This window comes from Mytilus californianus, unplaced genomic scaffold, assembly GCF_021869535.1.
Source record: "Mytilus californianus isolate M0D057914Y unplaced genomic scaffold, xbMytCali1.0.p SCAF_9, whole genome shotgun sequence".
Classification (NCBI taxonomy): Eukaryota; Metazoa; Mollusca; class Bivalvia; order Mytilida; family Mytilidae; genus Mytilus; species Mytilus californianus.
Genome location: NW_026262745.1, coordinates 61,226,125 through 61,240,091, shown reverse-complemented (window position 1 = coordinate 61,240,091; position 13,967 = coordinate 61,226,125). Strand labels below are relative to the sequence as shown.

The 13,967-nt window shown below is 31.8% G+C and overlaps 1 protein-coding gene across 1 annotated transcript in view; it reads left to right on the top strand.

Moving 5' to 3' along the window:
- LOC127716180 (transient receptor potential cation channel subfamily M member-like 2) overlaps positions 1 to 13,967 on the top strand; it is a 67,658-nt gene that overhangs the window by 38,872 nt on the left and 14,819 nt on the right. Inside the window, exons 15-20 of the mRNA XM_052222305.1 lie at positions 2,984 to 3,217; positions 4,119 to 4,259; positions 6,526 to 6,771; positions 7,612 to 7,786; positions 10,570 to 10,690; positions 12,851 to 13,047. Coding sequence (XP_052078265.1) covers positions 2,984 to 3,217; positions 4,119 to 4,259; positions 6,526 to 6,771; positions 7,612 to 7,786; positions 10,570 to 10,690; positions 12,851 to 13,047 — 1,114 coding nt within the window. The remainder of the gene's footprint in view (positions 1 to 2,983; positions 3,218 to 4,118; positions 4,260 to 6,525; positions 6,772 to 7,611; positions 7,787 to 10,569; positions 10,691 to 12,850; positions 13,048 to 13,967) is intronic.

The following is a 13,967-nucleotide window of genomic DNA, read 5'->3' as shown; positions in this document are numbered from 1 at the left end:
GGCATATTGGACCATGTTTCCGGCCATTTATACATGTTATATCGTGCCCATTTACCATAAAAAAAATATGCACCACAACCTAAAGCAGAGTTACCAGAGTTGTCAGTGTACAAATGTAACGTTTCATTTGTTGTCCATGCATTTTCTGGTAAGAAGCAATCTCCCTTAAAATTTTCCAGAAAAATAAGCCAAACTTTTGCATCTTCTCTTAGAACTCTATTTATTCTAATTGAATAAAGAGGCTTTTTATTTTTATATACCCTATGACGTCATAAAACCTGCAAAGGAAAACCCTAGACGAAATAATTGCCCTTGAACAGAAAGCCATCAAACACACCACTGATTTTATGTTCTTGTTTTTAATCTTTTTATTAAACAAAATTGGTCCAAGTAAAGACTTCAGCTTTATCAATTTGTCTTTTGGTATTCTGACAACCATTTCAACAGTGGAAATGTCACAACCTAAACATTTCAAATTTGTTACAGGTCCAACTGATTTTTCCGAAACAATAGGAACTCCTGATCCCACACAAATACCTGAAAAATTGTCTAGCAACATTTGACATACAGGTGTGTTCTCAGGACCTCCAAATAATAAACCATTCAAATAATGAACAAGTGAATTCACTCTGCTCCGTTCAAATACTAACCATTATAAACATGTGGAAAACTATTGAATAAATTGCATGACATTGAACAACCCATAGCCATATTTTTATCTACAAAGAACTTTTGATCAAAATAATTCCCTAATAATTCAAATCCTGAGGGATGCACCGGTAGCAAACGAAAAACGGACTTTATATCCAGGACCCCAATCAATGCTGACTTTTCGATTGATATCCATGTGTATAACTTCATCAAAAGATGCATATTGAACAGAATATCTATAACATAATGTCACCTGAACCTTGTGGATATGAAAAATTAGATGTTAACCTCCTTCCTTTTTCTTTTGGTACAAGACCGATAGAATTCCGAATTGTAGAAACAAAAAGGGAACAGCTATCCTACACGCTTTTACCTCCTTTCAAACTTATCCAACGTATCAACTTAAGGACAATTTGCCGACTGTTAATTCTTTAAAATAAAATAAATTCTCGGACCTGAATATTTCAAATGAAAACCAAATAAAAATCCTTTATTTATTTGTTTTTGCTACACCTGCATGCGGATATGCCTCCAGCCTATCATACTAATCGAAAATCTTATTAGGGCCTCTATCAAGCCGCCATAATTCTGATATTTATTGGAAAATCTTACTCTTGTGTCAGCCCCCCCCCCCCCCCCCCCCCCCTTTGGGCGAAACTTAAACTGGGGTCTTGTTCTATACTGAGCCCCTGGTGCCCGAAACTGAAACTGAGAGCCTTTGCTGTATTGTGGATTGCCAACATGTGGTCTCACTTTCCATATTGTCTTTGCGGTTTTTAACAATGTGAACATTCACACCTTAAACATACTTATAACTATAGCATTTATTTCCATAATCAATACCTGCATTAATATTGCTATTAGGTACATAAAAGGACACATTTAAGATATTATTCACAGGTTGTATATATTAAAAGCTCATTGTCTTTATTACTCCGTAAGCTAGATGGTCCTTGAGTTTTTCTTAGTCGGTATTGCTCATCGTAATTTTTCGAGCCAAGCCCTTGCTTCTCTGTACCCCAAGGCGTATTATGTGCATGTATATTCACAATTCCCTAAATCGGTTTATGTGCACTGAACAATAAATATGTAAAAAAAATGATGAAAGCATCTGTCCATTTTGTAATTTTTGGTTGTTAGGACACGGATTTTTAAATGAATTTCCCTGGACCGAAGTCAGCTTTTGTGTGTCAGGACCTGTGTTAACTGAATTATTAGTAGGCAGGCCAAATCTATGTATTCCCCTTGAAATGTTTTTTCTTCAATTGACTGTGTCACATCTATGCCTTAATTCTAATGAACACTTTCAATTCTATATAATTCTATTAGGAACTGCTAAATAATCAGTATAGATCACATTACCTGTTTGTGACACAAAATCTGTGTTATCTCAAGTTGGCTGGAGGTCTCTTGGTGGTCAAGGTAATGGATCAGGTGATATATACGGAATGTAAACAGTGTTATCTGGATGTGAGAAAGTGTTGGCATCAACCTTCTTGCCGTTGATACTGTTGGAATGGCAACGCTTTCAAGCTCCGAAGTTGTATACATAGACTCGGAAAAATGACCCGGTCTTGAATCCCTTAGAGTTGATTGCACCGACGAAAATCCCTGCTAAGTCAACGGGGTCCATCAAACACCTGCCCTGGCTGAAGCTGTCAGCTTTCTAGTACCTCGGCTCAACATACTAAAACTCACAAATAGTTTTTTCTATTTTTTTATTTTTTCTATTTGGGCGTTTTGTTTGTGTGTGCAACCAAAAGTACTTTTATTGTAGTGTTTATCAATCAATATATCTTATAAAGCAGTAGTCGTTCAATCGATGTACATGTATGTATCGTTCTTGTTGAATTGAATGAGTGTATCGTGTTCAACATAGTAATATTTTTTTCCGCAGCAGAATCAATGGATAAATTATTCATCAAATTGTTAAATAGAGGACAACTCCGTATAATAGTATCATGCGTTTCATTTAATCAAAAATGTTTTAAGCGATGTTTTGATGATTTACTGTTGTAATAGTATAAGTCGAGTTATTTCGGTTATTATATTTTTTGTCGTTTTTATCATACATCGTATTTAATTCGTCATGTAAAAAGCTATTGTTCTCTAGGTTTTTAATTAGAAAACATACATCAGAAATTATTGTAAATCAGTTATTGGTTGAAAACGTTTTAAACAATTAAATTGAGACCAATGGCGTGACGTTATTTTCATTTTTGGGTACCAATAATGGAATTACCCATAGAACTTTAGATTTTAAAGCGATGAATTCCAATGCGTTTCTTACAAAAATTGTAGCAATTGTTTAATTTTTCTTTTATATTTAAAGGCAATATTTTTTGCGGTTGCTTTCATCCCAATTTTGATAACGAATATAGTGAGTCTAGACAAAACTGATGACAGAAGAAAAAACAAAGTCATTCCATTGGTAATGTCGGGTACAAAAGAACAGGAGAAAAAAACAAATGGAACATCATCACAATCTGCAGTAAAATGGCCGAACTGGATTTGGAAAATATATTACTTTTACAACTCACCTTTGATCAAATGTTTTTTTTCTTTAGTAAGTTATCAATATTTTTGTTTTATATGCTTTTAGCATGAGTGCTATGGAAATAGAAGTATAGGTATTAATCAATGAGAAATCGTGCATCAAGAATTCTATTTGGAAAACATAAGCATAAACAAAACGCATGTTCTTAATCGTCTGGAGACCTATATGGTAAAATGAGAAGTAAGATTCGCACAATTAAAAATAAACCACACTCAATTAACAAATGCAGCATGTGTACTTACTTACTATATATAACAAGTAAGACATACATATATGCTAGAAGGGGGGTAAAGTTGATCAAATTTCCCATACGACATTTGTTGTATTGCACTGTTACACTTCCAAAGGTATAAATTGGTGTAACGTAAGAAATGTAAAACAGTCAAAAAAGGGATATTACATATAAGGACAACTTAATACTCTCGACTATAGTTCCAAATACAAACAAATACTGGTATTGTTGAATATATTAATGGTCATAAAGACCTATATAGACGTATCTTAGGACCTTTCCTTTTTTTCTTAGATGATAGTACTGTTATGTTTTCCCATTTAAACCCATATCGTTATCTCTTCAAAATTCGACAATTAACCCAAGTAAGAGGATAAGGATATCACAATTAATTTGTCGAAAAAAACGGGCAATCACATGTCAAAAAATAAAAATTGATCAAAACCAAACAACATTATACAAAACAAGACATAAAGACTGCAACAAGAACCCAATTAAAAACCCGGTGGTGATATCTTGGGTGCTCCGGAAGGGTATGCACATCCTGCTCCACATGTGGTACAAGTCATGTTACTTATGTATGTTTAAATCATGAACTTACGAATATTTGCTTATAGCTCAAACTCGGTAACGCAGGTATAGTTCCACAGTCATTTACAAATTTTATTTTTCAAATAGGTGTCGTATGTGGCAATGTTAATTGCTTTCGCCGTGTATGTACTGACGGATTTACATCCTTTAACTGAGAAAACGTCCACTGCTAATGACTTTGTTGTTTTTGGTTTGGTAGTATCAACGGTATTTGAGGAAACACAAGAGGTAATAATTCTAATAAATAAAGTCAACAGTAGTATACCGCTGTTCAAACATTTTATTTATGAAGAAAGATTTTGACAATCTGGTAGGTGTTAAACGAGGTGTAAATAATGCCCTACCCTAATATGAAATCCTACATAAGGATAAACAAAAAAATGATCATCTTCCATATTACAGATGCATATAACATATATTATTTTTTTTACATTAAAAAAAGTGAACAGAATAATAGTCTTAATATTTTTCAATGCGTATAACCTTATTCTAACCGTATGATTCGTCAAGCGTACGTAAGCTGTAATCAAGGGTGAACGGATATTTACAAATGCATCTTATAATGTATGAAGTTTTAACTCCGGTGTAAAATTCTGCTCATCCCTTAATACACCAAGATAACCATAGTGTCTAACAAGATTTGGTGCGTTTGACGAAAGTGACCTAAAAGCGATCGTATTGGATTTTAATGTCCAAAAATAGGCATATCGGACATATTCTTGATCGATCGTTTTAAGGTCAATTCCGTCTGCCTCACTTCTGGTTCGGCACTATAGCATGTATAGCAAGGATAGACTGACACAAGGATGCCATATGAACAGACGTATTAACCAGCATATTTCTGCCTTAAGAGGCGATGATTAGAAATTTGTAATATCCTTCAAATTAGGCTGCACTAAATAGATGGTATCCTTCTTCTGAATAATTGAAAATGTTAGTGACCATAATCATTGCATTTATTCCATTGAACATGGAATAAAATTGATAGACCTCAATTGTTTTGGTTTTTTTTTTTATTGACTTACACCTTCAATTTGATAAATTCGATCTCTACTCAACTTTGTTCTGCTCGGTCTTATTCATTTTCATATATTTAATAAAGCAGCAATTGTGTAAATAAAAAAGTATGATAAATCAAATTTCAGTTTTCGTGAGTCAGTGACACGATGCCCTCTTTTAAATGATAAGTAAGGGTTAAAATGAGCAACATAGTCATAAATTGGAGGGGGAAATACAAGGGGGCAATACAAAATCATTCGCCGAAGAAAAACCAACAATATTATGTCAGGAGAAAGAGGTAAACAGACAACAACGTATAAGAAAAAAAAATGTTACACCAACTCCAATTAGGTTGCTCGGAAGATGGAAATGTTGTTGACAAGTCCTGATCCACCATCGCGAAGATCTCATAATCCATACTCTTCGCTGGAGTTCAAAATCGTATGGAAGCTGACCATCATAATTGAAAGATGATGAAGTATATACAATCCAAATTACATGGTTTATTATAAGTGGAGTATACCAATATGTTACTTCAATGTTGTCTTTCTTACCATCATTTCGGTCAACACAAATCATCAATTTTGGTTATACATTCAATATGACATGCTTCCGTCGCTTTTTTGATAACAGAGTGATAATATTCTCGATATTTATGTTAAGCGCAGACTCAGAAAAGTAATATCAACAGCAATTTCAAATTACAACCCACGTTAAGCCACATGTATTAAAATCTATGTACATTACTATATCCATTTTACTGTGTTAAAATTAAAACTGAAAAAATTCAAAGCCGCCAATCTTATTCTAATGCATAAAAACAGAAATAATACATTTGAGGTTGGAAAACTGTAAAGAAATAAATATAGAATAAAATTCCAGGAAATTCCATGAATTGTTTTTGCGCATGAACAGCATTTCATAACACTACATCATACGAATGAAAACTCTCAAGGTGACGGTTATTCAGTTACGTGTGCCAGTATTGCATTGGAATGGAGTTTGCAGGAAGATATTATTCTATTTTCTATTCAAATGCATTATTGCACATTCATGGATTACAGGAAGTAGACGTTGCAAATTTGATTAACATGTGTCTCATCCCTTTTGCATATTTAAAAATATACGATATGTGTAAACTAAACAGCAAGACTAACTCCTTAATTAAAACATGTCGTTACATGTGGATGGTAAAAAGTAAACAACTAAAACAATTTTTTTGGTTGGGAATCACAAGTATTAAACATATTTTTCTTGAGGTTATATTTCATGCAAGCGAAAGATTTATTTGACATGTTTCGCTTTGATTTACAGAGGGTAAAATAGAACAGCTGCACAGACGGCACAGATTTTTAATTACATTATTTATCTCATTAGAATCGAAATAATTAATCCAAGTCATAGATTTGAAATCCTTCACATGCAATGGCTATTATATTTGTTAACATATTTAAAGCTTGCATACAATATTTATCAATCACACATTTATTTTCAGCTTATTTTGAACTCTAGAACGTCAACGAATATATCAGTCTGGATGATTTTTCGTTGGATATTTGAAATCTTGATATACATTATGATAACTGTCTCCACATTGTCGCGAAGAATAATTGTAAATGAAGACTTTTGTTATGTACGAATGGCGTATGCATTAACACTAGGTCTATTAATAATCAACAGCGTGAAGTTTTTTCTTGTTACGGAATACCTTGGACCAAAAATACTTATGATTGTAAAAATGGTAAGTTCTGATATCATATTGTTTACGTTAATGAATAATAAGATTTTAAGTGTGTAATTGAATAATCTTAAAAACCTTATTTGGTTATTGATATTTTTCAAAATGTACCCAATCAGTCTGCTTAAAAAGTAGAATTTAGTTATAATATAAGAGTTTCTTTATATTCATTTGATAGTATGGAACAATCTGTTAAATTCCTTTACAAATGTCTTTTATATAAAAATTTGTTTTAATATAAACTTGATGTATTTATCATATATGATTATTGATACAATCAAAAGTAGAAATATATAATTTTGAAAAAAAATTAGATCAAACAGATAACTGGAAATTTTGATAAAGATGACCATATTAGGTCGTATATCGTTGTACACATATTTAAAATAAGGTTATTGTAAAAAGTTTAAGGTTGGAGGGACTAGAAATCTTTTTGAAAACCTAATTTATAGGTTCGAATAAAAGCTTAAACGTCCGGTTTAAAAAATGAGGTAGATAAAAATCTACGATTGAGCACTGCCAGGAAGAAATCGGTTTTTAATTGAATAAAAATGTCTTAGGATCTTTTCGATGACCATAATTCCCTCCACTCAACACTTGCAATTTGCAAATTATCACTTCCTCACCGAAAACTATTATAAAAGATTAGAAATAATTTCTTAATTTTATAACAGCAAATTTTATCAACATGTTTTTTTTCTTATACTTTTAAAAAAACAGTTCCGAGATTATGTTTGATTTTGTGTGTGTTTTTTTATTATTACTTATAGTTTGTTTTGTTTATTTGTTATCAATTTCATTTGGGACCTACTAATGTAGAACTATAAATTAATTTCTTTGTAGCTTTTTGACGTCATGTTCTTTATTGTGATATTTGCTGTGCTTTTGTTTGGCTTTGGGGTCGTTTACCAGGCAACTATGTACCCGAATTCCCCACTAAATTTTCAACTGATCCCGAATATCATATACATGCCATATTGGCAGTTGTATGGAGAATTGTTCTTAGATCGATTTGAAGGTAACTTAGCTTTACAGTCGTTGTTAATAGTTACAAAATTGAATTAAGTCATGCTATCAGTTGAAGCAGATCATGTCATTATTGAATTTATGATACCACACTTTTTTAAAATGATATTGTTCATGACCATCCAAATTATTATTAGAAACTGCATAACTATTTTCAAGAACGAGAGAAAAATATTTCCTGAAGTTGTAGTTATACCCTAGCTAGTAGATATTTATGTTACTTAAGTTTGTGTCTGTTTTGTATATATTGAATCATTAAGTACTCTATCGGTATATTGCAAAACAAAATACATTAACTGTAAACTTAAAATTTTAGTGTCATTGAGACTTTTCTATATATCTATGTACCTGGTTGAGATCTCAAAAAACATGTTTAACCCTGCCGCATTTTTGCGCCTGTCCCAAGTCAGGAGCCTCTGGCCTTTGTTATTCTTGTATCATTTTTAATTTTAGTTTCTTGTGTATAATTTGGAGTTTAGTATGACGTCCATTGTCACTGAACTAGTATACATATTTGTTTAGGGGCCAGCTGAAGGACGCCTCCGGGTGCGGGAGTTTCTCGCTGCGTTGATGACACATTGGTGGCCTTCGGCTGTTGTCTGGTCTATGGTCGGGTTGTTGTCTCTTTGACACATTCCCCATTTCCATTCTCAATTTTACCTACATACCGGTTCATACAATTATTGGATTACTTCTAAAAAGGATATGCCTACAACAATCAGTAAATACAATTTAACTGTTCCTTCACGTTTTTTTTTTGTTTTTTTTTTAATATGAACGGAAATGAGTCCGCAAGAGATAAACAATCGCCATGATCACGATTATAAATTATTGTTGATATATCTAATTAACTGTTACGATTTATATCAGCTTTTTAACCTAAAATTAAATTTATCTCATTACCGGCCATGCTATTTGACAATACGATCATTCTTTGCACAGGATATTATCATTTTCTTCAGGGGAAACTAATCTCAATCTGTAATGGATTAAAATCGATTATTCACATATATGTTTTTAAGAACATTTAATCATGCATGATCAGTGAGAATACATTATAATACTATATGTAGCTTGGTTTTTTTTCTGTAATTCTAGATTAAATGATTGGTCAAACACTTTATAATCTTTACATTTCTTGTTGTCTTATTGAAATAACTTAGTATAACATGTATAAATATGCACAAGTTTAACAAGTTCAACGCATGCCTATATTTATCAGGCAATCAGCCAAGGATTGTACAAATAAACAGATTTTTCAAACCATGTGTGCTTCATTAGTGTATTATAAAGGAGACTCTCCTGGTACATGTATTTTGCTTTAACGTTGATTGAACAGAAATGCTGTTATGGTAGAATGGCTTTCTTTTTCTGTGCATCTCTTCTGGAAATGTTGCAAAAATACATTTTTGGTTTAAAATGCGTTTACAAAGTATAAATCAAATGAAAAACAGAAACACCTAAAACTTGAAATTTAAGGATTCAAAATATAAAAAAGTGTTGTTAAGTGAACATACAATTATCGGGAAGATCGTTTCAAAATCAAGGACAGATAATTATATTGCATTTGATTAGACAATTTAGGATATATTTTCTTTTTAAAACAATAGAGTCTGTGACCCCCTCTTGATATTTGATTGTTAAGACGTTTTTTGAAAAGCACTTCTTTTTTAATTTCAACCAACTCTCGTTTGATGCTTCCTCGATAAGTAAAATTAAGTTTCCCGTATACAACATGTATAACCCATATAAAATAACTGTGATTTCGTTAATTTAAATGCATTTTGACGATAAAACTAGGTCCGAGACCTTCAGTTTTTAAATTGAAATTGAAAAGTACATTGAGCCAGATTTATTTAACAAAGGCTAAACAAAAAATCTATCGTCAAACATTTAGACATCCCATTTACCTTAAAAGCAATGTGAATTCCGGGTTTGTGCATTTGAATTACAAAGATAACTGCTCAGTTCGAATCATAAATGTTAAAATGATGCAAAATATAAAAAAAAAATGTTTCAACATTGTCGGAAATTTTGAATTCATTTGAAGTCGATATGAAAAGACGAAAAGGTCAGAATCGTTGCTTTTCTTCCTTGTTTCTAATTTAAAAAAAATTATATTTAATAATTTTCTTCAACATATTTAAAATAAATGCTTAGTATATTTATTCATTCGTCATGAATCTGCATGGAATAGAGGTTACTGGACGTCCAGCAAGTAACAGTAATTATATCTTATGGAGCAAGAATCCTGCAATATGACTGGTCAATCACCCGGGTATAAATACATCTCAATTCTGTAAACAAGGAGATGAAATTTTGTCATCCTAAAATTACAAAATAATTGGGGCTTTTTTTGCAGAATTACGAAAAAAGACCAAGAATGCAGAAGTTTCTGCATAGCCTTGTTACTGGTTTCATCTAGGATTCGTTTTATATGCTAACATTGTTTTGAACTTGTTATCTTGTTATATTTTTATTCGAATGGTATTCAATCTTAGCTATTTATTTTAATAATTAGCAACAGCAATTAAAAGAGATACGTTATTTGCTTACTTTTGTTAAAAAAACTAGATTAATTTCAACAAGGTTTCACAGAGATGATTCATATCTTTTTATTAAAATTTCCCCGTCGAAACTCGATTTATTGGTTTGAATGTTTTCATTAAAATATATTAAAGATTCATAGAATATCAATAATTAAATGAGTCAAATTTTTTAATCATACAATAATCCTAGTTTACATTTTTATTCCTTGATTTTATATTTGTTCAGGTAAAGAGACTAATGGGACTGCTAGCTGTCCATTTGTTTACAAAGTGAATACGTTCATATTGGCTGTGTACATGGTGGTAACACATATAATTATCGTGAATATGCTCATTGCGATGTTGTCGTAAGCATACTTAATGACTTAGAAAGTTTGTTTAATCGATGTCCAATTCAAAGTGTTTTCAATCTGTTCTCTCACTTCCATTAATATTTTTTCAAAATTAAAACATGCCGCACCGTCAAGCTGTTTATGAGTTGACCCTTATATATTCAAAATTTAATGTTATTCCTGACCGTTTTATTTGTTGTGTGCATTGTTTATTCTTGTGTGTTTTTTTTTAATTTTAATTGATTATATGTTTCGGAGATTAGTGTGACGTCCATTTTTACTGAACTACTACACATTTTTGTTTTGGAGCATGGGTGCTGGATTGTCTCGCTGTGTTGAAGACCCATTGGTGGCCTTGGGTTGTTTTCTACTCTTTGGTTGGATTGTTGTCTCTTTGACACATTCCCCATTTCCATTCTCAATTATGTTAAACAAATGTATATTTTTTCAAACTAGGTCCGAACTTTCCTAATATAAATTAAAAATAGTATTAGCTTCTGAAATCATATAATATGGTTAGATTCAATGATTAATTCAATATTCGAATTAAATGTTTGTTTCTATTTGTCCAGAAAAACATATTTATGGCGCTAATGGGATGCGAAGCTTTTATTATCGAGACTTCTCTGCAATTAGTTTTAGCATTCTGCAAAACTAGTTGTAAACATCTGGCTGAAAGCGTCAATTTCTGCCCTCAATTGAAAATACTTTAGATGAACGATTATTTTTCAAACTTATCCATGAAAACCTTGATGCCCGACAGACTATCGATGTAACTAAAAACACGCCACTTTACTTACTTCGTCATGTGTAGACGAAACTCGCTTCTGAAGTACACAATTATTAGCCTTGTATCTCTTATTATTTTTAACAGACATTGATATACCCATACAGATGATCTTTACCAATTCAGCAAGAGTTAAACTACCATAAAAATAGGTGTTATAATAAAAACCACATCCAGACAAGCGTTATAGCTTGAATGTATTAAATATAAGAATTATTCGGTCTTAGATTTACTCAAACTTACAATTGTATATTGAGACTTTCTTTATGTGACAAAATAATGAGATTGTTAAAATTAATGGTCACATTAAATGATATTCGTCCTATGATTGATTGATTGATTGATTGTTTTTTAACACCACAATTCTCCATTTATGCGTACGAATAACTTCTCAGTTGAATAACTTTCATTGTCAGAAGTTGCAGACATGCAAGAATATGTTAAATAAATACTATAGTGCACCTAGGCTTTTGATACATAACATGACTTGTAGTCTAATGAGTTGACAGGATTGCACCTCGTAAGGAAATAAAGTTTCAAGATGGAAATAGGCTCTGGACATTAAGAAAGTGTTTGGTTAATTGCATTGATCTACCAAAAACATTCCGCATTGATTGATCAATACCAAAATTCAAAGAAAAAGCACAAAGTTAACGCAAAAATGAATGCCTGGTAAGATTCTCCAGAAGAAATGAAAAACAATTATATCTATCCGAAATAGAAAAAGTTAACTTATTTGACTTGTTACTAAAATTGATTCGCTGTATTGTAGTCCTGTCATGTAATGTTGTCATTTTAATGTGATATTTAACATTGCCATAAAAGCGGGAGGTTTGGCTAGCCACAAAACCAGGTTCAACACACCATTTTTTTCTTAAAATGTCCTGTACCAAGTCAGGAAAATGGCCATAGTTATATTATAGTTCGTTTCTGTGTGTGTTACATTTTAATGTTGTGTTTCTGTTGTGTCGTAGTTCTCCTCTTATATTTGAAGTGTTTCCCTCAGTTTTAGTTTGTAACCCGGATTTGTTTTTTTCACAATCGATTTATGAATTTCGAACAGCGGTATACTACTGTTGCCATTCTTTATCCATGACACTTACTATTCAATGAGAAAAAAAGATGGGGCGTATAACTTAATTTTTGTCCCCTTCTCTGCTCTCCAAGGTATTTCCCAAAAGTTAATGACACCACTTTCATTTTCTTACAAACTTGTGTTTGAATTATACATGTTATATAAGAGAGCTAACTTTCCAAAGCATTATATGAGAAACATCTTGCTAATTTTACTGCTTTTTGACGATTAGTTAAATTGTGATTTTTTTTTCAAATAAAGAGATACTCATGAAGACTTATGATATTAACATTAGGTTTTTTTAAAATCCTAGGCATACATTTGAAAAAGAACAGGACAACAACCATCTGGCATGGAAATTCGACAGATTTTCGATTATAAAGCAGTATTATCTTAAATCGTCGATGTTACCACCGTTAAGTACCATTGTTTACTTTGTAAGGACCATTATGATCTTCTGTAACGGATGTAATTTAAAGTATTGTACGATGAATAGACAAGGCAATTTAAGTAAGTATATATTAATACAAGAAGATTTAATGGGATACAGGGTATATTTCAATGAGAAATGACAAATATCCAAACAAAGTCAACATGTTTTTCATCAAAAAGAAGATGCTGTACATGTATAACATATGTCGAAGGAAAATGAAACTATCAACGACCGGCATTCATTACCAATAGATATAAGAAGATGTGGTATGAGTGCAAATGAGACAACTCTCCATCCAAATCAAAATTTATAAAAGTAAACCATTATAGGTCACAGTACGGTCTTCAACACGTAGCCTTGGCTCACACCGAACAGTAAGCTATAAAGGGCCCCAAAAAATTACTAGTGTAAAACCATTCAAACGGGAAAACCAACGGTCTAATCTATATAAAAAACGAGAAACGAGAAACACTTATGAACCACATCAACAAACGACAACTACTGAACATCAGATTCCTGACTTAGGACAGGTGCAAACAAATGCAGCGGGTTTAAACGTTTTAATGGTACCAAACCTTCACCCTTTTTCTGAAACAATAGTGTAACATCACAACATAGAAAGACACACTATAAAATATCAACTGTAATAGCTTAACTCAATCAAAGGACATATCAACACCATTGAACATACACTGAACAAATAAATTTGACCTATGACACAATGTAAATACAAAATAAATAAACTAAAGGAAGAATAATAAAAGTAACATGTTATATCGGTAAGAAATGTTAAACAATTAAAGAAAAACAATATGCTCGAACAAAAATACCATCCATTTGCAATAACTTTAAACACAGGTAAATGAAAATAATTTTGTTGTTAGGTATACCTGTACAGTACCAATAGAGAAAGGAAATATTTTTACAAAATAAATAATTTTGAATACAAAATAAATAAACTAAGGGAAGAATAATAAAAGTAACATGTTATATCGGT